The sequence below is a fragment of the Acanthaster planci genome, linkage group LG09, assembly GCF_054643075.1.
Source record: "Acanthaster planci isolate LZ-2023a linkage group LG09, COTS_SCS, whole genome shotgun sequence".
NCBI lineage: Eukaryota > Metazoa > Echinodermata > Asteroidea > Valvatida > Acanthasteridae > Acanthaster > Acanthaster planci.
The window spans coordinates 8789266-8813661 of NC_141785.1; the positions used below are offsets into that span (position 1 = coordinate 8789266).

Here is a 24396-nt window from a genome sequence, read left to right on the forward strand (position 1 = left end):
TGTCTTTTGCCAAACTTGGTTTAGAAATCTGAAGTTTTCTTGCTTTTTTAAATATTGTCAAAATTTAGTTCCTTGAGGTCAAAATGTCAGTTGGTTTGAGAAAGTGGGCTTTGTTTCCTTATTATAGGAACAGGGTGCTAATGGTAAAGAACCCCCTCCCATGAACGTTCGTGGGAGAGGAACGGATGTCGGACCCCACAGTTCTCGGCGTAGCGAAGAGGCTGTATTGTAACCACGCGTGCCAAGCCGATCGGCCCAAGTCCATTTAAAATTTAACTGCTCGTGTTGATATTAATTAGACCCTGCTTAATAATACTCATGCCGATCATTGCCGATGCATGCATGTGAAGGTAAAATTCAGACTGACATATTTCACACAAATACAGATTAATACTGATCAATTTAGAAAGGAATTGCTGTGAAAGATGAGGCCTACTTTGTTAAGCTATGGAGTTATATGAGGCTAGGGCCTACATTATTAACTTTAGATTATTATACTCTGTTGCGGAGAACGTACGGCAGAAGAAAAACAAAAGAGGGGAACAAGGACTCTAAAATAAGGGCAAAGGATGGCAAAGGAACTAATTTCAAATAACATTTAATCATAAACTTAAACCAGTAAAACAATACCTTAAAGCAAAGTGAATCTAGTGGTTTTCTGCAACTTAAACTTCTCATGGAAAACACCGTAAATTTGGACAAGCAAAAGCATAAAAGCAAATATATTTACATTAGCACAGCTAAGCACAGTTATACAATGAAAATTAGCCAGCCGGCAAAAACATGTTAACGGACAAAGAGGCAAATTATATTCGACCAAGCATAATCAGCTTAACGAGCCCAAAACAAGGACAAAATAAGGCCCTGCCCAGTCAGTGCCATGGCTAAAAGAGCTCTGTCGGCGGGCCAAGCACCTCCACACCCCACACCAGAACAGCCCAGCTCTCTACAGTATATAGCTCTCTTATACTCTGTTATTATACTCAGTCTGTGTATATTAACTTTATTTTTCCATTTAGGGTGTAGCCATGGAAGAAAAAAAAGCAATACAAAGGCCCTAAAAAGGCGAAACGGAACAAAACTATATAACAAATAATACAACGGAACAGGACAGAAAGAAATTGAAACAAGAACAAAACAGGGGGAAAAAAAAGAGTAGTAGAAAAGATGAACTGCTGTACATGTGTAACTTCCTGACAGTCATGATTATCTTGGAGATATGCGTGTCCAAATCATCTTTAACTTAAGCAACTAAAAACATGCCAAAATATTGTCAACAATTTACATGCACCGTAGGCCTAGTTATTTCTTCAAACAAAACGACTGTGGTATGCTAAGTTTAAGTGGCACTTGTATGAAATTCTTGACCAGTTAAGCTTCAACTTTTTGAATATTTGATTTAGTGTATTTGCAAAGGAGCAGCAGTACAGTTGAATCAAACATATATTTACATGTATCTGCTAATCCATGAAAACTCTAACTGTAGGATGTTTGTGTTTCTGAAAAAACCAAAAATATTCACTTTGTCCTTGTACTGCTGCCATGCTATTAAAGAAACCAGAAGCTGAAAACTATTTTTGCAGTCGATGTTAATTATAACAATTCTTTGTCTTTTGCTTTAAGGCAGGCTTGACAACTCTTGATAAAACTTCAGGTGCTGTACTGATGTGATGACGTTTCAGGATGGTCATCAACCTCTGAAGGTTGTCATGCATGCCATGAACAGCTCGACCTGTCCGGTTGAACTCTGTGTGGATAAGCTCTCCCCCTTGTTAATTATGAAAGTCAAAGCCCACCTTGAATCTTTGAAGCTACTCAGTGGCATGGTCCTCAAGCAAGTGCAGCTTGGGTGTGATGTTTTCATCCTTGAGCAACTGCCGGTATGCATACATGAAGTCTCTGATGGTGATCTCTGTAGCTTTGGGGAACAAATAAGAATAAAGCATTAAAGGCTCTGAAAAATAGTACTTTTTCGGGTTATGAGTACAGTACCTGTTCAACGGATGTCATCTTCCTCAAATGTATTCTGCATGGTTGATGGCGTGATACACACCTGCAAATTTCACAAAACAACTTTGTGAAATTACTCCTGCAAGTTGATGCCTTACGAAGCAGCTGCGTCTGCACTGCCACAGGGACATTGTCTAAATTTCTCAGATGGGCTTCAACCTTTTGTCATGGAACAGATATCAGTCCCTCTATTACTTCAAGCCGCAAATTTAGAATTAAGACAGTAATTGAAATTGTGACTTACATTGAGGGTATCTTCGGGGAAAGGCAAAAAATTACGTGGCTAACCCCAATAAAAAATTGAAACAAAAAGTGAACTGTATTGCAATGTTATGATGCATTTTAAGACAACACACGCAGTGATCATGTGGGTACAGTACATGTAATCATTCATTACCTTGCCACACTCTTGGAGGTGGTTGTCCACAGAGGACTTTCCCTCATGCCTGTCTGTAGATTCAGAAAGTTGACTATGTACATGTACGTGTATGTCAGGCCTACTGTTGCTGCGTCTGTCTCCTGTAACGTAAATACACACATACACTGTACATGTACATGTAGAAAGGAATTACAGATGACCCAAAAAAGTGAAGTGATCCGAGATTTTCAAACAAAGCCACTTGATTTGATTTGATATGGATGATTTGATACCTCTATGCACAGGCATTTCCATGTACATGTATCTTGATTGTTGTCATTATTGTGCTAGTTACATGTTGTTCGATTTCTTGTCTCAATTGAAGGGCTTCATTTGTTGCGTGCCGATGGTCTGCAGCTTGCTCATCTGCTGACTGGGTTGTTCTGAAGAATATGGAGAGGTAGTTCCTCCCTGATTTCTTCAAGACATTCACATTTCTGGGTAAGCTACTTTTGGATCAGTTCCTGCCATTTGGCTTCAGCAATAACTTGTTCCTGAAACGAGTTGGGAAGGCCTCTTCCACTATTTTATGCTCTGCCTAATTATGACACAACTGATGGTCAGGCTTGTGACATGAATGCTCAAATGCATCAAAGAGTTTCTTGTGGACACCAAGCGAGACGTGGAGACTAGGCATAACCACCTGTAAAATGACAAAGCAAAGAGAGAATAAAATTTATGTTTCTGAAACAAAGTAACTCGACCAACTCTAGATATTTAGCTTTATGTTGAGCCGACACTGATACGTCAAAACCGTTTCTTAGTTTCAGAATTACCTCCCGGCAAAGAATGACTAGACTAATCAGATATAAGTTTTGTGCTCCCAGTTCCCTAAAAATCACTATTTTAAACTTACATGCTCAATTTCAGTGAGCATAATTGACTCATGAACCACACTGAAAGAAACCTCTTTGGCTCTGTGTTTTCCCCCATGGTCTGCATGAAATGCCTTCAGATTGGCAGTAATAGAAGCCAGTGTTCCAGCTTAGCATGGACCTTGCTCGTATTCCTGCTTGTCGGCGTGGCAATAGATGCAGCAGTATCTTGCTATGAAAATAAGAGGTACACCTGTTAACTATGCATTTACTGTGCTACTCACAAATATCAATATTGCCAATTTTGCAACATGAACCCATCATTTCATCCACTGATTCCATACAGCTTTGCAAGGAGCTCATAGTCCCCATAGCAGAATAATCTCACTGCTCGGTCCCTAGAGAGAGCATATCACAAACTTTACTTCATAAAGAGGTGTGTGTTAGTATTTTGTTACACAGTACATGAGATCAATTTCATGTATCTTTGCCCAATTGAAATGTGTGTGATTACTTTTAAAGACAAATCTTCAGCATTCCTACTGCCATTTTAGAGTTGCCAATTGAGCAATCTGGTCCAGTACTTGGGGGAGAGTGTGCTGTAGGTTTTGAAGAGAATCAATTAAACCCACCAAAGTCAGGTGGCCTGTAGTGGGTATCCGATATTAACAAATATGGCATACATATTCCCATAGCAAAGTGTTACTAAAACTGAAGCCGATTCTCTGTATAGTTCCCAGCACATCAGTAGTCTAAGTACTTTGCTGAACGTCAGCTTTATTTGTAGTAAATTGACACTTATGATACACTTTGCTAGGGAAGGACATCATGTTTGTTGATGTTTGGTATCCACTATCATGTAGGCCATGGGAATCTGTCTGAAGTACACCTGTGGCTTGTGGAAACGAGCAGTCTTGTGTTTATTTATTGTACTCAGTTGTGACTCACGTTAACTCCAGCTACTTGTAGATACCCAGTAGACTCGACTTTTGTACGTGTATATACCTTCATGTACACTGACTGGACTTGACCGGAGTAATTATGTTCAACTTACTACTTGAGTCACAGTCTTATACTTACTGGCCTGGAGTTACAAAGTGTAGTGACTCATTATAACTGTGGATGAAGTTACATGTAACTCGTAGACTCAATGAAGTAATTTGTTTTTTGGATCTCCTTTGTATTCCGACAGTGTAAGAAGCAGGCTCAAGAGATAAGTGAGTTCCATTTAAGACCCAAGTGAAAGCAACTCAGATGTGACAAGGAACAAGAACAGTGGATGGAGAAAACAGCAGGTAGAGAAGCTATCACTTTTCAGTCATGTTTGCCGTCTGTTTAGAAATGAATTTTGCTGGTACGTTTGGCCATGGAATTTTCCAAGGTCTAAAAGTTCTGATGTGCTCTTATTAAAGGCAGTGGATATGTAGCCATTATCCGCAAATTTAATTAAAGTGTATTTTGTCAGCTACGAGTAGACAGTGCCCCTTTGAATGAGTAAACCTATAAAGGTTATTCTACACTGCCCTCTAGAGTTGTGATAATGGAATTCCATGGGAGACGACTGCGCATGCGCAGACCAGATTGCGATTGCAATTTTGAGCAGACAGTCGAACATTTGAGTTCGTCCAGTCAGAGATTTTGACTTGGTGATTTATTACGGGATTTACAGTCCCTTTTACCCGAGCCAGATGGTCAAGGGTGTTGAACATGATAAGGAACCCAGGGGTGCCGATGGCGACCCCAAAGTGAAAGAAAAACAGAATGAAAACGCCAAACAAAACGTGAGTTCACATGGCAAGAAACTCACTGGTACTGGCAGTGTTCCCACTGCTTGGTAAGCTCCGTGCGTATCGAAGACACGCTGAAGAAATCAAGGACTGAAGAAGCAGCCAATAAGTTGAACGAGAACTTGAGTCTCTTAACGTCAAATGTTTTGCAGTTGACTGATGAAGTCGGTAAACTGGAGATTGCAGAAAAAGAACAGTGGGAGTACACACAATTTCGGGAATATGAAGAGGACTACTTTTGTCCTCGTGATGATTATGACACTTACGGCGCCGGCTGGCACATGGTGGATGAATACGATGGTGACCGCCATTCGGTTTCGCAAAGCATGACCCGTGACCTCGATGACTCACAAGGCACTAGCGATGTACACAAACAACGTGAACGTCAGGAGCATGAAACTGAAAGGCATGACAGCGACCAATTGTGACCAATTTTCTTCACTAGGGACAAGCGAAGACCCAAACGTATCTAAATACGATAGATTTTTAAGTGAACTGAACATAGTGGACCAGGAAGAAACCGGACGGCCTATTGCTGAGCTGCTGGAAAAAGGGATGAACAAAACGTTCACTTCTGGGATGGAATACGACTTGTTAAAGTTAACCACATCGGCAATTTTACGCCCAAAAAACTGCACGGCACTTACTGCTGTCAAGGTGGATGAAGTTGTGTGGAACCTACTGAAAGGCCCAACCAAGAAGTTGATGAGAGACTTCAAGTGGTGCATGCGGCTGTGGTTAAGGCCGCTTGTAACCTCGCTAAATTGGTTGACAAAATGCAGAAGAGCCTCGCAGTTGTTAAGTTTCAACCGGAATTCCAAGATACAGGAACACGTTGGGTGGATGATTTGACCACGATGGCCATGTCTAGTTTGGCTATGCTGGGTCATGCTTACCATGGCCTTTGCCTCCGTAGGCGTGAATTACACAAACCAGAGGTTGCATGGAAGTACAACAACCTGTTTTCCACAGATGTTCCACACAACAACTACCTCCATGGGGGAAAGGACAATGTTGAAAAGGTCATCGAAGACGTAAAACAAAGCAGCCAGCTTCGACTTGGTGGCAAACCATACCCCAAGGGTCCGAGGCGACAGTACTCGGGCCATTTTGATGGATATAGCTACCATTGGGGACCATCTAGGTTTGGCCCCATCTGTCCAGGCGTGGTGCCATGTATCGGGGAAGACCCCAGTACTGCCCCTCTCCCAAGGGAAGAGGCACCATGAGAGGAGCTTCTAGTCGTGGCAGTGCCCGGAGCTCAGCACCCAGAAGTGAGGTAGGCTACCCCCAAGATTTGACTTCTTGTGATGCTGCCTTAATTAATTTTAAAGCCACTCAATTTGAAGCAGGAAGACTGAAACACTTTGTAGCACAGTGGCAAGAGATCACTTCAGATAAAGAGACTTTCGAAACGGTCACAGGCTGCACTATTGAGTTTGAACATGTTGTTCCCTAACAGGTTGGCAAACCTACATCAAAATTCAGTGTCAAGAAGAAAAAATTGTGGACGCCGAGATTAAACACTTGTTAGAAAAACAAGTTCTTGAGGAAATCTCTCATGTTGATGGGGAATATCTCTCCACAATTTTCCTTGTGCCAAAGAAAAATGGAACATTCAGGTTAATTCTAAACCTCAAAAACTTCAACATCCATGTTAATTATATCCATTTAAAGATGGACACCTTTGACGTAGTGCTGAAGTTGCTGTCGCCAGGCAGTTTGATGGCCTCAATCGATTTAAAGGATGCTTATTACAGTGTTTCGGTGCATGAAGATTTCAGAAAATTCCTCAGATTTATCTGGGATGGCAAAGTGTTTCAGTTTACCTGCTTACCAAATGGGCTTTCCTGTGCCCCTCGTAAATATACAAAAATGATGAAGCAGGGCAGGGAGAGAGAGGCTTTTCTGGATGATATGCTGGTTGTAGCCAATACGCAGAGGGAATTGCAAGCCTCAGTTTCATATGTCGTGCAGACTCTGCAGCAATTAGGATTTGCCATAAATTGGGATAAATCAGTTCTCCATCCCTGTAAACGGCTAATCCACTTGGGTTTTGAGATTGACTCGGATTCAATGACTTTAGCATTACCTACAGAAAAAGTAGATAACATCCAAAGGCTGTGTAAAGCCATGATTCAGAAAAATGCAGACACAATACGCAATGCAGCGAAGAAGAAGAGGTTTTTTTTGTTTTGGAAAAAGTGAGAAATTGCAAAATGGTGTGATTGAACACAAAATCACAATGACTATGTTGCCACAGAACCAGACAAAGATTTGTTGTGGTAAGAATTTCTAAGTCCCCAAAACAGAAACTGCACATGCTATTCTGGCAAAAGTCCTTTCAGTGACATTTGCCAGTGATGGCTTAATATCCTTTGCCTTTTGTTAAAGAGCCTACTTGAAATCTCAAATCACATAGCTGCCATCTTTGCAGTGTGAGAACAGAAAACAGTCACTTGGTACCATCTCCTGTTCGTATATGTGTCATCTGATTGAGACAGACCTTGCCTTGAGCCTTGATAGAGTAAGGCAATAGCAGCCTGGTTGGTCACCTGCCTGTGGGCTCATCTTCTGGCAACACTTCCCTGATAGCAGTGTGGTTGGTCCCCTGTGGGCTCATCTTCTGGCATCACTGCTCTGATAGAATAAGGTGATAGCAGCGTGGTTGATCCCTTGTCTTTTGGCTCATGTGGCATCACTGCCCTTGTCTTTTGGCTCATGTTGTTGCATCACTGCCCTGATAGAGTAAGGCGATAGCAGCGTGGTTGGTCCCTTTCCTGTGGGCTCACCTTCTGGCATCACTGCCCTGATGGAGTAAGGTGATCGCAGAGTGGTTGGCCCCTTGCCTGTGGGCTCACCTTCTGGCATCACTGCCCTGATGGAGTAAGGTGATCGCAGCGTGGTTGGTCCCTTGCCTGTGGGCTCATCTCCTGGCATCACTGCTCTGATAGAGTAAGGTGATAGCAGTATGGTTGGTCCCCTGTCTGTGGGCTCATCTTCCGGCATCACTGATCTGATGGAGTAAGGTGAAAGAGTAAGGTGATAGCAGCGTGGTTGGTCCCGTGCCTGTGGGCTCATCTTCTGGCATCACTGCCCTGACAGAGTAAGGCAATAGCAGTGTGGTTGGTCCCCCGCCCATGGGTGCATTGGTCCTTGCAGCAGTTTGCTTTTGCCTATCAGTTCCTGTACCCATTAGAACCCACCCAGCCGGTTACTCCCTGCACTGCCAAGCACTGTTTTCTGGATGTATCAGCCACGTAATATAATAGGCCTGTGCCGGGTACCCGGGTACCCCCCATTGATATAAAAACCTGGTGCCATTTTTTCGGGCCGGGTACCTGTAAAAAAAATAAAATTGTAAATAAATTATAAACAAACATCCATGTAAAAAATGTCTGTGAAATTTCATTCCGAAGGGCAGACTTGCTAAAAAATCACTGTGCCGGTGAAAACCTGATCCCGTGGTCATACATGAAACTTCAGTTCAGAGATCAACAGCTACTTTTGTTATCCACTTCGCCCATTGTACTGTAGTCATTTTACTAGTTCACAAGAGCGAAAAAAACCCACTAAAATTCACGGGCAATAGGTCACTCACTATGTGTGATTTCAAATACATGTACTTCTTTAGATTGAACAGTCATAACCTTTGCATCTAATGTCTGCTTAATCAAAATGACTTTTAGAGTTTCCATTGTTTTGTTAATTGACAGAAAACTGAAAGCTTTTCCCCCTACTTTCGGATCGCACGACATTAACACGCAAATTCCTTGCGAACTCAACTACACAGGTGCAGCATAAATGTATGTGACGTAATGGGTTTGTCAACTGTGCGGCATGGGGGAGGGTACCATTGATAGCTCGCTGTACAGTTAATTTCTACTTTTTAATTCATTGGAATTCTTATTTTGGATCAAATTTTCTTAAAATTAAGAAATTCTTCATTAGAAAAGCAACTTTTTGCAATGGTTCTTGCTGAAATGGACTTTTTGCATGGTTACTTTTTATTTGTGGAGACGTTTTTGTCTCGATCCTAAACCGATCCAGAACTAGGAAGGGTGTCATCGTCTCTTTCGTCGATCGATCCTGTGAGTCCAAATATAAAAGCTTAGATTTTGAAAAAAATTGAGGTATCTCCAAAACACAAAGGAAGGATGTTTTCTATATGTACAAAAGCATTTCAAATATAAGTATTTTTTCATTACAGTCGGCCAATCAAAAGTCACTTGTCGAAGTACTTATACATTAAAATTTCAACAACTCATACCTCAGGGGAATGGACTTATCAAAAAAAATTATTTATTAAACCACTTTATCGTGGTACCTTGGTGTGGCAAAACTGTGGTATTGCTTGGTCTTGTTTACAAGGTGAAGTGCTGCACATACCGGTAGTCTTATTTTTTTTCTCTCACATGACCTTTCCTTTTGCGGTCACATGGCCGCTGCTGTGTCGGTGATTGGACTGCCTGAAGGGGACTACAATTGGGTCTGTGTTAGCAATCAGGTTATAGCTTCAGTAGCTTGAAAGCCAGGATTTGTTGCAGTTTAAGGTAAAGTTGGTTTATGCAACACGCATACAACTGGTCCCCATGAGAAAAGAAATGCACTTGACAGTGATGACTCCTTTTAACCCGTGACATAGTGGTACGTACCGAGGTACTGATCTGGTCCACACGTGACACGACCAGCGCTCACCATTTGCGCACGTGCATTCTGCGTCTACGTGGTCATGCAGCATCCGGGACATTTCCTTTGAGCGATTGCTGGTGCATAAGTGGTTTGCAGCTCTGTGCTTTGTTTTGATGTTCCTCGTGAGAATTTTTTTTTTGTTTCATATACCCACAAAAAGACAATTTGTAACCTGAACGTAACAATTTCGTTTGATAAAAAGGTAGGAGAGATTAACTTCGACCTTTAAAACAATGTGCTGCTTGCTTCCTATGTACGGGCACATGGTCCACCGGGGTTGCACGCAATGCCATGTGTTATTAAGTGATCTCTTTTCCGGGTTCCCATGTTGACAAAAAACGGGTAAAATACCTGGATATGCACACCCTATAATATAATACGAAAGAACATAGTTACAGTATACAGAGTACAGTTGCAAAGGCAGATGGGGGGGGTCTAGCCCCCACCCCCAAAAAGAGCCAGAGAATTTTAAAACAGAAAAATTTATATGTAATTTTTGTTGGTTTTATTTTAGTTATCTTTCCTCAAATGAATTCTCAGCCCCAGAGGGGCCATAAAAGGCTACATGATCTAAAAAATGTTAAAAGGTGAGCCCCTTCAAAAAAGACAAGTTTGCTGCCCCTCCACTCTGAATATTTGCTGCTGGATGTTCCCTTCGGTTGACACCTTTGCTTATTTTGTGCCTTTTATCCTGTGACATTGATATAGCTAAAGGTTATCATTCTTTGTCTTTTTTGTTGATTTTTTCTGTTGTCAGATGTGCCTGTGTTGAAAGCTGGCGAAGATATCTTGCATCGTGGTGTTAGTGGATTGACCAGGGATGAAATCTCCAAATTTGAAGATGCAGGCTACGTCATGAATGATGGCAGGTAAGAGTGTCTTTTGGCTAGTAAACAATAAATATGCACATCATAAGAAAGAAAGCATCGACATTTGGGGGGGAAGACCCTAAACTTGAAGGTACAGTCCATCAATTGTCAGTTGTGCATTATGTTGGAACCTTTAACCACTTCCTGCTGGGGACTCCGGAATTGGAGCCGTATGGTTTATATGCGTGGCCGGGGTCTCCAAACTCGGACAAAGGAAACAGGGCCCTGTAACAAAAGACCGTACTCCAAACAAAAGACCAGGCTGCTGGGAATTATTGACATTTTTCACTCTCAAATGTGGTGATAATCCAGCCTTGTTTTGAAACCATATACCAGGGTTTGGGGCATTGAGAGCAAGCGGATTACCACTGGGACAAAAGCGCTCCACCACCGCAGTGATGAGCCACACAGCACTGCTGCACGCTAATCTGGCCCCTATTGAAAAGAGGTCAGCAGTGCACTGAGCCAGGTTCGTGAACAAAAGAAAGTTGCATAACACCACAAAATCTGGGCTCTTTTTACAAGGCTGCAGGCCTGGATGAAATACTTGGGCGTCAATGAAAGTCACCTGTCTTATTAGAGTAGTGCCTAAAGATTACTTTGTGCGGCTATAAACGACCTTTAAATGAAATGTTGAAGTTTTGAAGGATTTTGAAAACGGAAAAAATAATAGTAATGCCGGCTCAGCATCATCAACATTGAAAAATGTCTCGGTGTGAAATGGGTAAACCCCCTTCGACATTATAGCGGAGATATATATTTTTTTATTTTGACACCCATTTGTACAAATTAAACATACTGTTCTTGCACAGCGCCAATATTTCCAAGATCGGTCAGCTAGAGTTGAATGCGTTTTCCCCTTTGGAGCTCAATGCACCCGGGCTGGCGCGCATGTAGCCTTGAACTTCAAATGACTGTAACAACAAAACCAGACGCCAGATTGACCTCAAACTTCAAGTTTGTAATGACAAGGAGTGGAATGTGTGCACCCTCCCCACCCTCTGGCAGCTGTGAGATGGTGGGCTAAAATAACCGGGCTCTTTGAGGGTTCAGACCAGAAAATTACTCAAATTGAAGAAAGGACGCCTTAGAATAAATCTGAGTTTTAGCTCAGTGCATTTTCTGAGCAAAACAATATTTTGCAATACAATATTTTTCGATTTTGATTTCAGATCAAAAGTTGCTGTCTTATTTGAATTGCACCCGAATTCAGCATCTGGGACACATGTTAATGTTCAGTTGAATGCAGCTATGTGATGTCACGCACTGAACCACCAAATGAGAGTAATCGCGCACGCGTACTTGTCAGAGCAGTTTCCATAAATGGCCTCCTGCATTGTTTATTTCAAAATAATAACTTGGAAAAATAATTTGGCAGGGAGTGTCCCACAAAGCCAAGTATGCTTTTCATTATATGAGATATGGAATTCCATGTATACGTTGCACATGCGCCAGATTACGTTTGTTGCCTGAGCGGGTAAAACATCTCTCATAAGATTTTCGCTGTAAATCTTGAATTATTTAAACTCCTTTGGAGTTGAACCCAAATCTTTGACGGATTATGCCTTAAACTCAGAAGGCAAAAATGGCACAAGACCGTGGCGCTGTCACATCAAAAGAAAGGGATAGAAGAAACCCCAATGTGGAAAAATCCGAAATCAAAAGTCCTGCCAAGAGTGCAGCTCTGTGTGATGCGAGCACCAGTGCTATGCGTTCTGGGCATGTATGACTGGAACAAGCGAAACAGAAATGTAACATGTCGACTTCTCGTACAAACTCAAGCTCAAAGAGTACGAGTGACAAGGACAAAAGTGTTCTAACAACAATGATGAATGAGCTAAAAAAGCTGATGGCAGAGTTACAGTACATGAACTCAAAAAACAGAAGGAAAATCCCAGTCTTTATAGTCCCATGAATTGGTATGATGCAGAGCACTACGAGTACCCTTATGAGCAGAAATATGTTCCCTGCGCTACGGAAGGTTATGCACCTTCCATGACAGAACAAGATGGCGGTGCCTATTTCGGCAAAAGCAACAATGAAGCCGATGAACCTCCTGCAGAAAAAGAGGAAATCAGTGGCGGAGGCACTCCCTGACACTGACGATGTCAGTGCAGAAGGTGCAAAAGACTGGAAGATGTCGCAGCCACCAGGCAAGTTCGACAAACTCCTTAAGAAGTTTCATAAGGATCAAGAAAAGATCACCGATCCAGTCGAACCAAGTTTAGCAATCGTAGTGAACAACATGTTCACATCTGGCATGGATTATGACCAGTTCAAAACTACGACTTCTGAAGTAGGGCAGCCCGAAAATTGCAAGGAACTACAGCAAGTGTGAGTTAATGAACTCATTTGGAATTTCTTGTCTCTGAGCCAAACAAAAAGTTTGACGAGTGAATACAAGTGGTACAATTTGCTGTGGCGAAATCTGCCTTGAGCATCGTCCAGATGGTAGACACCTTTGGCAAACAGGATTTGATCAATGACCTGGATAAGTTACATGTAACTGACCTTGGTATGAATGGCCTTGCCATGCTAGGCCATAGTTTCCACAATCTGTGCCTGAGGAGAGGTGAACTGCACAAGCCCCATGTGGCATGGAAATATGGCCTTCTCTTTTCAGCCAGAAAAGCTGATCAAGGACATAGGAAATATAAATCAGGTGTAGGGTCAGCTGAAGCCTAGCACAAGACCATGATCCACTCCACCCTTTACAGGAGGCAGGGCAAGAGGTGGCCTGGTTTATTATCGTCTGTGTGGACCTGGGTACTTGTATCCATATGCCAGGGCTCATCGATATGCACGTGTGAGGTGGCAGCCACAATCGTATTCCATGTCAGGTTACCGATGAGTGCCTTCATATGCATCCACACCTATACATGAAGGCAAATCAGGACAATCCTCGAGCTCAACTGTTACCAAAGGTGAGGTAGTGATAGGCCTACACCTACATGTAAATTTGTGGCAGGAAACCTGAAACAATTCATCCAAAATTGGAAGGAAATAACATCAGATGAGGACATTTTGCCAACAGTTGCAGGCTGCACCATTCCTTTCAGAAATGATACTGTCCCAGCACAAACCGGAAATGTTCAGATATCCAGATTTAAAAAATCACATTAAGTGATGGAGAAGAGATATACAAGTTATGGAGAAACAGGTGCTTGAATTGGCAAGCTCAGAGCAAGGAGAGTTTATATGTCCTGTCTTTCTTGTCCCAAACAAGAATGGAACAATTCGTTAATTTGAAAGAATTCAATCGGAATGTTCAGTACTGTCATTTCAAAATGGAAACTCTGACAGCAGCATGGGGGGCATTGAATCTCATAACACCAGGATGCCTGATGGCATCAATATATCTCAAAGATGCTTACTGTGGTGTCCCAATTCATGAGTGCTTCAGAAAATACCTCTTGTTCATTTGGACTGGACAGCTTTAGCAGTTTACCTGTTTGCCTACTGGCTTGTCATGTGCCCCGAGAAAATATACCAAGCCAGTATATTTTACACTACGTAGATGGGGCACAATATAACTGGTTTTTTTTATGATACAGAGTACATTGGTTGTTGCTGATGCAGCTTTGCTTGATTCTATGCAACAGGTTTTAACAATGTTGCAAACTTTGGGATTTACAATCAATTTTGAAAAATCAGTACTACAACCCACAACCAGGATTACCTGCTTGGGATTTGAAAAAGATTCAGAATTTATGATGGTTACCTTACCTGAAGAAAAAAAACACCCAAAATTGTTTCGTAAGCTAAGAATCTGCTGCAGAAATCTGAGGACTCTATACGCAATATGGCTAAAGTCATTTGTAGTGCAGTAGCCAGTTTCACAGCTGTACAGCTAAGCCCTCTACATTATTGAAATCTCGAAAACGGGACAGAATGAAAGGTACCGGTAATTTTGAACATTCCATGGCCGTAACAGCCACATTGAAACAAGAATTGCAATGGTGGATAGATAATACATACAAAGCAAGGTTATAATCACCAAAACCCAGAAGTAAGCATTATGTTGGATGCTTCATTAGAAGCTTGGGGTGGCTCATGTCTTAATGAATCAACCGGTGGTTGATGGAATGAGGAAGAAAAGGAATGTCATATTAATTACCTTGAATTACTGGGAGTCTTTTATGCTTTACAGTCTTTCCAAGACAAATTTGTTGATACATGTAAACATTAGCAGCTCTTAATGGATAATTCAACAGCTGTTGCTTAGTTAACCATATGGGAGGAAAGCAATCTTACCTCAAAGATATAACCAAAAATTGGTGGTCTTGGTGTCTTACCAACAGTATTATCGAAATCACACAACCCTGGTGCCAATAATGTAGTTGCTGATTTTGAAAGTAGGTATTTTAATGATAGATGCGAATGATCCCTGGATAATCATGTTTTTCATAACCTTACTCAGGCTTTGGTCCAATGGACATTGACCTCTTTGCTTCTAGATTGAATGCAAAGTGCCAACGGTATGTTGCTTGGCGAAGGGACTCTGAAGCTGAATTTATTGACCCTTTCTTGCGTTCATGGTCAGAATGTCATGCATATATCCCCCCCCTTTCACCTTGATCGGCAGATGCCTACAAAAGTAATGGTGCGACCAAGGGTCGGCGTGTATGGTAGCACCACTGTGGCCAACCCAGCTATGGTTTGTTCCCTTCCTGGAACTGCTTGACAAGGAGCCTGTGCAGCTACCACAAGTCAATCTCCTAACCTTGCGATTCAGTCAGAAGCTTCATCCTCTACGAGAAACATTGATACTGATAGCAGGACATGTATCGGGAAAACACTCAGACAATCTAAGATTTCAGAGAGAACTTCAGAAATCATGCTCAGTGCCTGGAAATCAGGGACTCATAAACAGTACGGTGTTTACATCTGCAAATGGAACAACTTTTGCACTGAAAGGCACTTTCATTGTGTTGAAACCCTCCGTGGAGTGAGCGTGACTCACTCTGAGCCGCAATCACATGATTTATATCACATGAGAAAAATCCAACGCAGCAGCTGGCCCACACTTCCTGACTTTGCAAGTTGGACCCAGCGACTCCTTTAAGAAGGGGTTTCACCCTCCAGGTCAGTTTGGTATTGCCAAATGTTTGGTGGGAAGATACCCAGTCCCCAGCACTCCCATATGTTTGTGTACAAAAGTGCCCTTCCCCCTTGTGACAGTGTAGCAAGCCACTGTGGAGTGATTTCACTGCCCTGAATGACTGCCAGAGCCCAGGATTGAATGCCTCCTGGCTCTCCACTCAGTGTAAACGAGTCTGGAGCAAGGTTTATTGCCCTTCTAGGATTTCCTGGGAGGATATACTATAAGAGACTGGGTCCGACCCATGGGTGATAAGATTCTTGAGGGCAGTGTATACCCTCGGACCCCCCTACACCAAGATACATTGATACATGGGATATAGCTGATTTGCTTTACATATTGTGGGGCATGTCTCCAGTGAGGTATTTATCTCTTAAAGATTTGACCTTGAAGATGGCCTCTCTTGTAGCCATACTGTTGGTGGCTAGAGCTAAAAAATTTCAGTCTTTTAGACTTGAATAATATGACTCAGAGCAAATCAGCATATTCATTCACTGTTGCAACAGCCGATCTTAAACAAAGCAGACCGGGCTATCCCCCTTTGCCTTAGGGCATATTTAGTCAACAGGGGTTTTTGTGTGCACAGGGCCATGTCCGAATATTTCACCAGGAATAATGCCTCATCGCCAAGGAGAAACAAGGCTTTTCATCAGCTTTGTGTGACCACACAAAGCCATGACATTTTCAACACTTGCTCACCGGGTGAAGACTACAAGTATGTTGAGTAAGGCTGGTACCGATACATCAAAGTACACAGCACAGTGTCAGATCAGCTTCATTCTCAAAAGCACTAAAAAGCAGGAGTCTCTTTGGATGATATCCTAAGCACAGTAGGTTGGAGTAGTGTGCATCTACATGTACTTGTGCTAAATACTACAACATGACATGGCCACAAAGATCCTTAGCTCTTAAATGAGGTAGAAATACAGCATCAATGGCCTATCAAGCTTAATGTTACTTCATCACAGTAAAGGACTTTGTAGTCAACTACAAGTCATTACCAATGGTTTGGTTTCTCTTACTGAATTCAAGAAGTTGATGATTTCATGTTAAACAAAAAGAAAAAAAAAAGAAAGTTGCAGGCTTAGGGCTTACAGTCAGAACAAATTGGTTTATGTTTACAAACATGTATAAGTGTCGATTCAAACGTTGTGCTCAGAAGTTGGGCTTGTATCACCGAACATGTACAATGTTATGACAGTAAATCAAAGAGTTTTTTCACTTGTTTGGAGCTGATTGATTACTTCTGTCTACTTGGATCCATGGCCCAGAGTATTTAGCTTTGAAGTCCTATGGAATTCCCTATCGCCCTCCAGAGGGCAGTATAGAATTAAAGAATTAAACGAGACATACATGTACATGTACCTAGAAGTTGAAGTTTGATTGTAGTTTTATGCTGCTGTCAGGAGGCTCTACTAGGAATTACATGCCCACCATCCCACCCTCAGTCTACGTTATATGATTTTCTCATGATGGTAAAAATCTTGGATCTGACATTAACACAGTAAACAGTCTATAGTAAAGATTGCGGTAACACCATGTATTTATCTCTTCTTTGAGTATGTGTGGTTCTGAGAAGAACCGGGGAATAACTCGACGTTTCGAACAGTGTACTCTGTCCGTCTTCAGGAGACTGCAGGATTCTAACTGGGAGTGGAGCTTATATGGTATAGAGAGGGATCCAGATGTAGGGATTAGCTCGGTGAGGCATTAAGGCGGGAACAGTGATGGCGGGAACGATGGATGCTGCACTGGATCCTGGGGCTGCATGCCCTGTGTGTGTGTGTTTACCGGAGCGTGTCAGTTGGAGTTGGCAGTGGGAGAGTGAATAGCTGGGTGCCAAGGGGTATAGAAGACCCATAGGCTGACTGAGGGGGAAACCTAACTAGGGAGTCCTAGGGTATAGGAGACCCATTGGACTGGGATGTGAGGATGGGGCGCCAGATATCGCTGATGTTGAAGCCGATGTCTTGGGGAACTGTGTCGTGCTTGATGATTTCCATGGCTTCTCTAATGCGGCGGGGATACCATCCTTCGATGCTGGTGATAAGTTCAGCTTGGCTCCTCTCTTCTATACCCCTTGGCACCCAGCTATTCACTCTCCCACTGCCAACTCCAACTGACACGCTCCGGTAAACACACACACAGGGCATGCAGCCCCAGGATCTAGTGCAGCATCCATTGTTCCCGCCATCACTGTTCCCGCCTTAACGCCTCACCGAGCTAATCCCTACATCTGGATCCCTCTCTACACCATATAAGCTCCACTCCCAGTTAGAATCCTGCAGTCTCCTGAAGACGGACAGAGTACACTGTTCGAAACGTCGAGTTATTCCCCGGTTCTTCTCAGAACCACACATACTCAAAGAAGAGATAAATACATGGTGTTACCGCAATCTTTACTATAGATCTAGTTTCTTTCACCACGAAAACCTTTAAGTCTTATACAGTAAACAGTCCTTGAACACAACTATACAAAATAGTGTACATGGTAGGGTTTGGTACATTTTCCTGAACCAGACCCACGGATTTGTTAAAGTCTGGCTTGGTGCATGCGTAACGTATACCCATGTAATTCCTAATATTGCCCCCAGAGAGCGGCATAGACCTACAATCAAATTTCAACACCTAAGTACATGTAGGTCTCATTTAATTTTTCCCTGCGAGGCAGTACGAATTTTTACTCGCATGGTGGCTGGAGCAGACTATTCTGTTGAGTCTGTTTCATTTTTCAGGGTTGCGAAGCCCTGAGTCCGTCCTAAAGGTATATTAATGCTTTAGTGGTTGTCCCCTAGCCTCTACAGCTCTTAAAAACCACCAAAAGTGCATCACAGTACCGTGGGGGGCCGTTTTCCCAGGCTATCCCAATTTGAGGGGGGACTCACCACACGCCAGCCAAGCCATACCACCACCACCACACCCCCCAACAAAAATAAAACTTCAAAGACAGCTGAAAGAGGCCTCTGACAAGTTCCAGACAGCTGTCACTGATAAAAAACATTCTACTGCCTGCCCCGGGTACCGTTTTGTAAACAACCCATTAGATTGTACACAGCACACAGTCCTATGGGAATTGGCTAGAGGCTGGCTCAAGGCCGGCTGGATTTTTTTCATTTTTTCTGGCTAGGGGAGGCCCTGGCTGTAAAGTGACTAAACCAGATTTTTCAGCATGTACAGGGGTAGGATATGATAAGTAGTCTTTGCATTTGGACGAAAAAAAAAATTAAACGTTAATTAGCTCCAATGGACTCGCCAAAAGAGGCCGCTCCCTCTTCCCAGGGTTTTAATTAAAACCTACAAATGATGGACTGTACCTGTAATATTTAGAATCCAATAGCAAATATGGAGTCAAATTAAACGAGTGTTTCCTCCTAGATATTTTAACCATTTGCTGCCGGGTGGTTTAAAAAATGCAGTGCACACACACATGTAATCGGGACTTTTCCAAGATTTTCAGTTTTCAAAAGTCTTCAAAAATTCATTTCAAATAATGGACATTTACACCCACACAAATTACTGTCTGGTGGCCACTCTAGTCTGACAGACAAAATTTATTGACACCCGAGTATTTCAGCCAGGCCTGCATCCTTGTTAAATGAGCCCAGATTGTGCGGTGTTATATAACTTTCTTTTGTTCAAGAACCTGGCACAGTGCACTGCTGACCTCTTTTCAGTAGGGGCCAGTTTAGCGTGCAGCGGTGCTGTGTGGCTCATTGCTGTAGTGGTGGAGCGCTTTTGTCCCCGGTGGTCATCCACTCGCTCTAAATGCCCCACACCGTGGTATACTGTTCCAAAACAGGATTATCTTCACTATTAAATGTCGGTAATGTCCAGTAGCCTGGTCTTTTGTTACAAGGCCCAGCTCCCTTTGTCCCATTTCGGGTTCCCTGGCTCCGTGTATAAAGCCTATGTGCTTGAAAACGGGTCCCCTGGCAGCAAGTGGTTAACAGCCCCCTCAGTTGTTACAGTAGCTCTGATATGAAGGTTTGGTCAATTTTTAGTGTAAAAGGACATATACATGTATTCTGTTTGTGACTTTTTTATCAAAACGTCTGTTTCTCATACAGCTGTACTATAATTTTTCTGTGATTGATTTCTTCCCCAGACATTGTCGTTCGGAAGCTGTGCACATGCCCATTCAAGGAGAACCAGATCTATGAAGCTTCTGAGGAGGCCCTTGCCTGCTTCAACGAGAGAAGCAAGATGGAGGGACAGTATCCTGTGGGACTTCCCAGAGATGATTCCCGAGAACATCAAGGAGATGTCAGTCCTCGCCTCCTTCACCGAGGAAGATTTCCACAGCAGGATCTCAAGCAGTGGTTCACACAGGCAAGGAAAAAGGAAAAGACTGCTTCCTCGCTTCTGCTTTACAGTGACGTTAATCTGTGCTGGGGTGGGGGTGGGTGGGTGTGCTGGACACTAGTGGGCACTGGGCATGGTACAATGTACGCGTAAGATACCCCTCCCATTTTAGCCATTGGGAAATTTGAATAAAACCTCCAAGTCTGCCTTTTTGTCACTGTCCAAAACTGAATCAGTAATAGTGCATCCTCCAAAAAGTGCAGGGGGGGGGTATCTGGTCAAACCTCATAAACGAGGGCACTGTTGATACAACTTTGTTTCATTAAAAGGACAGTTTTTGGTCCCAATGTCTTTGTTCGTCATTGTTTTCATTCCTGATAATATAAGGTTCCTATGAATACAAGGCAATCTGCAGATGAAAAACCTCTTATTAACAAGGTCTGACTGTAACGCCCGCTCCTTAGATTTATGCCCCAGCCACCCTATGCGCAAGTCTTTGTGCGTTTGTATATTAGGAGGAAAGAGTCCCATACATGAGCATCACTTGACATCATGTGCTCAAACCCCATGAGGCCGGTCTACGAAATTTAAAGTATTGTCTAATTAAATGCTGCAATATTTTTGCTGCTAAATTTAAATATTCAGGGTGTGTTATTACTTTCCGATGGCTGATTTAACACACAGGGAAAAAATAGTGATGTCCGTGTATGGAACTCATTCCATGTCAGTGATAACTTTCATCTAAATTCATGACTGAAAAGGTATTTTCCTATTAAAGTTAAAATAAACAGTTGGACGGATTGCATTTCTTCAACCATTCCAAATGATTTCATCATGGTACAATTACTCTCATATTTAGATAGATAGATATAGATAGATATTTCTTACTTTATAAACATTTTGGGGGAGTCGGGTTGGTGTGGTGTTTCTTTCCTTATCTTCCACCTCAGCGGCCTGTGTTCGAATCCCACCTAGGCCCATAACCTCTAAAAACTAAAGATTTATTTTCCCTTCATTACAATTCATAATCATCCTGCTGATTGTGTGTTGAATGAATAGTAATAAATAACAGTAAACTCTTAATGGCAGCCATGTACATGTATAAGTAATCTCTATTGGATGATTTTCAATGGACCATTATCGTCAACTGTGGAGCGTGTGAGGAGATATGTTGCACTTTTTTATATGTAAGATGGGGCTAGTGTCAAGTTTTTAGAGGTGGGAAGAAAAAGGCAGATAAATGTTCAAGGGGAAAATCAAGGAATCAAGTAGAGACTGAAAACCCAATCCACAAATCAGCTCGGACAAGATTTGATTCTGGGTTGCTGAGGTGGAAGGTGAAGAAAGTATCACCGTGCCAACCTGTCTCCCCAAAATAAAATAAACTCCTAACTTCATCACTATGCCTTACTTTAAAAACTATATGTATTTGTTGTGTCAGTGCTAAAAGGTCCCTTCTGAAAAACTGCATTAAATGGTCCTTATTGGAAAATACTATTTATTTTAAACATGAAATTGGATGAGAAAATTTGTTTAAATTTAAATATGTTGGCCCTAAAAACTAGTTTGATAAATACAATTAAAACGCATGTTGTCTTTTCAATACAGCATTATCTTCGTGCTCAGAGTAAGGCCCTAAGAGTTTTCAAAAATTTTATTTTTGCTGTAATGACCTTTTAGCACTGACCAGACGGATATGTGCCATAAAACAGTCCCCGTTTAAAAAGACTACAGCCTAGTGTGCTAGGAATTCGCATGCTTTTTAAAATGGAGAGTGTACTGCAAATTTCACATCTTCCCTTTTCCCATTCAGACAATCAAAATACCAATTCTGTACCCATCAACACTGATCAGCTCACCAATTTCCATTCCAAACCTCACTGTTAAAAGTTTTTTTTATCACCCCACGGAAATGGTTTCCATGTGCCCTTGTATTCTCCTAATGTCTTTTAATTAGCCTTTCCAACTGTAATTATCATAAACATTCTAAATCAGAAATTTGCTTGGTTTTCAAATTTTAGCTTACTGTGGAAATACGCCTTTTCCAGGTATATTTTAATATCAAAATTATTGTTTTCAGAACCATTTCAATTTTACTTGGGCTTTTTATGAAATAAATGTTTCAACTGACAGAACTGTTTAAATTCTGTTTGTGAAAATGTAGTACTTTGCCACTTGGCCCATTCTCAATCATGTTACACTGCCAGAGTTACATCTGTTCCCATCTTTTTACACTGCAGTCTAATCCTAAGCCCTGCCAGTCTCAAACATCTTCCAAGCAGTCTCAAACATCTTCCAAGCTCCTTATATAAAGTTCCCTCTTGGAGCCTTTTCAGTCTTGATCCTATAAGAATTATAATAAACCCACTAGCAATATGGAACATTAAGAAGCTATGTCCTTCAACCCCATGGGATCCTTAGAGCTCTAATACTGATAGTCCCAAGCCCTCAGCCGTCCACTCTACCCTTCCTCTCAGCTCTCAGACTTCCAGCCCCTAGGACTTCCACCCTTGCCCATCTCCAGTACAGAGTTTGGCTGAAAAATATTCTAAGTCCAAACAATGGAAGGTTTAACATTTAGAAACGAGCACATTTCTTCAAGAAAGTGCCGTGGCATAGCGGTTAAGGACACTAGCTGCAATGCACAAGGACCTGGGTTCAATCCCAGGTGGGCATGCACAATTTTGTTAAAAAACTTAGTAAAAAAAAAAAAAAAAAAAAAAAACCTCCTTTTCCGGGGACCCCGGGGAATTGAACCGGGATCCCCTGGCCTGGCAGCCAGCTCGCTAACCACCAGGCCAATTGCTTCTTGATAAATAAGAATTCGGAACTTATATTTAAAGGTTAGTATTGCGCAATTTAGAAAAAGGTCAGAGGACACAGGTCATCTGCATATATTTAAATAAGCAAAATTTGAATATGCAAACACGGAAGAGACAGCATACCAATGAGGGTAGAAATGGATTGCTAAATACCGACTTTGATGTATTTCAGTTTAATATAACTGTGCGTCAATCAAGTGGGTAAGCACTTCTATACAAACTGCTTCAAAATTACATGTATTCATTTTGATATTATGTACAAGTATCCGTCAAAAAAAATCAATTGGTGAAAAAGAAACTTTTAACTATGATGGAAATAATAAACCTCATGTTCGAGCTACTTGTGATTTGGAATATGAGAGGAATTTACAATGCCTGCTTTTGTATTTTGATGAAAAAAGGAAAATCTGAAGAAAAAAATTTGAAACCGAAATTAGTCCATCCAATGCACAAAATACTGAATTCGATTGGACACCAACTTCAAGGGTGGCTGCAATCAATTTGTTTGACTAAAACACCTCAACATGCATCCTCTGTGTCTCAGTTTACGTGATTTTCAACTTTTGTTTCAGAGTTTCAAAGGGCAATTTACTGCCTTTTGGGTTTTTATGCTAATGACATTTTCATATTCATGAGCAAAACTGTGATGTCATCCCGAGAAGAAAGCCCTATGTTAAATTAATTTGTTCACAAAAGTGATGTATTTTTGTAGATTTTGCTCGACAAAACTTTCTTCTCTGCTGATTCAACTTTTATTTATGTCTATAGCAATAAGCAAACATCAGTCCCTTTTTCAGAAATGTTAAAAACCTATGCGCTGAAATATCTTCCCTCGACATTACAGCAACAGCGCCCTCATCAATTGTCCAGGAAGGCATGGATAATTTTAAGTGTTTCAAAAGTGCACTCTTCAATGCATGTACTCAAATAGGAATGTAAGAGTTTTTACACATAGAATAAGTGTTCAAAGTTCCAGACAAATTTGTTTCAAAGAAAAATGCACTGCAGCTAGACTTTAAATTAAGGTTATTTCTTTTCCTAGACAAAAAACACCCTTGACACCACAGCTGTCTGCAAAATTTACTTTTTCTGACAAAAAGCATCTACATTGCAAACCTGAAACCATGTTTACTGCGTCAAGGCAATGATGGATACTTTAATTTTGCAAATCTAATCTTTGAGCTCTGGAACACCGTTTGCACTGGCCAAGCTTGTGAAGTAACGCCCCTCCAAGGACCACAGTAGACAGGAACCATTTCAGCCTGCTTGGCTCGCTGACGTTCTTTAACCTGCACAGATGAAAAAAATGGAAAGAGTTTTTTCAGGGCATTATGTTACAGTAAATTATTTGAAGAGATTTGTGGCAATACAGAAAACAAAAAATGTGCAGGGTTGTTAAAAGTCACAATTTTGTTGGATTTAATCATTCGAAAAGAGCAAGATTCGCAGCAATAAGGAACACAAATCACAAGTGATTGTCAAATCAGCAACTTTTTCGTTTAACTAATTTTTGTCCGAATTTTAAAATTTGTTTTGTATTTTCTTCTATGTTATCTTGGTAGAAGCGTCCATTATCCTTG

The 24396-nt window shown here is 41.7% G+C and overlaps 1 protein-coding gene, 1 long non-coding RNA gene and 1 pseudogene across 26 annotated transcripts in view; 1 reads left to right on the forward strand and 2 right to left on the reverse strand.

Moving 5' to 3' along the window:
• Positions 1-1532: 1532 nt before the first annotated feature.
• LOC147798107 (uncharacterized) lies at positions 1533-3305 on the reverse strand (annotated as a pseudogene).
• On the forward strand, positions 1742-22138 carry LOC147798108 (NKAP-like protein). Of its 3 annotated transcripts, XM_087141020.1 has the most exons (6): positions 1742-1880; positions 2754-2869; positions 4436-4538; positions 4774-6309; positions 10480-10591; positions 19798-22138. In XM_087141020.1, exons 5-6 carry the CDS (start codon positions 10582-10584, stop codon positions 20145-20147), a joined length of 360 nt encoding a protein of 119 aa, XP_086997146.1. In that variant the 5' UTR covers positions 1742-1880; positions 2754-2869; positions 4436-4538; positions 4774-6309; positions 10480-10581; the 3' UTR covers positions 20148-22138. The 3 variants fall into 3 exon arrangements, with proteins under 3 accessions (XP_086997146.1, XP_086997147.1, XP_086997148.1); XM_087141021.1 differs by lacking the exon at positions 4774-6309; XM_087141022.1 differs by lacking the exon at positions 4774-6309 and having other exon boundaries at positions 2754-2828.
• Positions 22139-23271: 1133 nt separating this feature from the next.
• Positions 23272-24396, reverse strand: part of LOC110980701 (uncharacterized) — a 47740-nt gene continuing 46615 nt past the window's right edge. For all 23 annotated transcript variants that reach the window (XR_015426384.1, XR_015426381.1, XR_015426383.1 and 20 more), the window contains one exon: positions 23272-24105. This is a non-coding gene — a long non-coding RNA (uncharacterized LOC110980701). The remainder of the gene's footprint in view (positions 24106-24396) is intronic.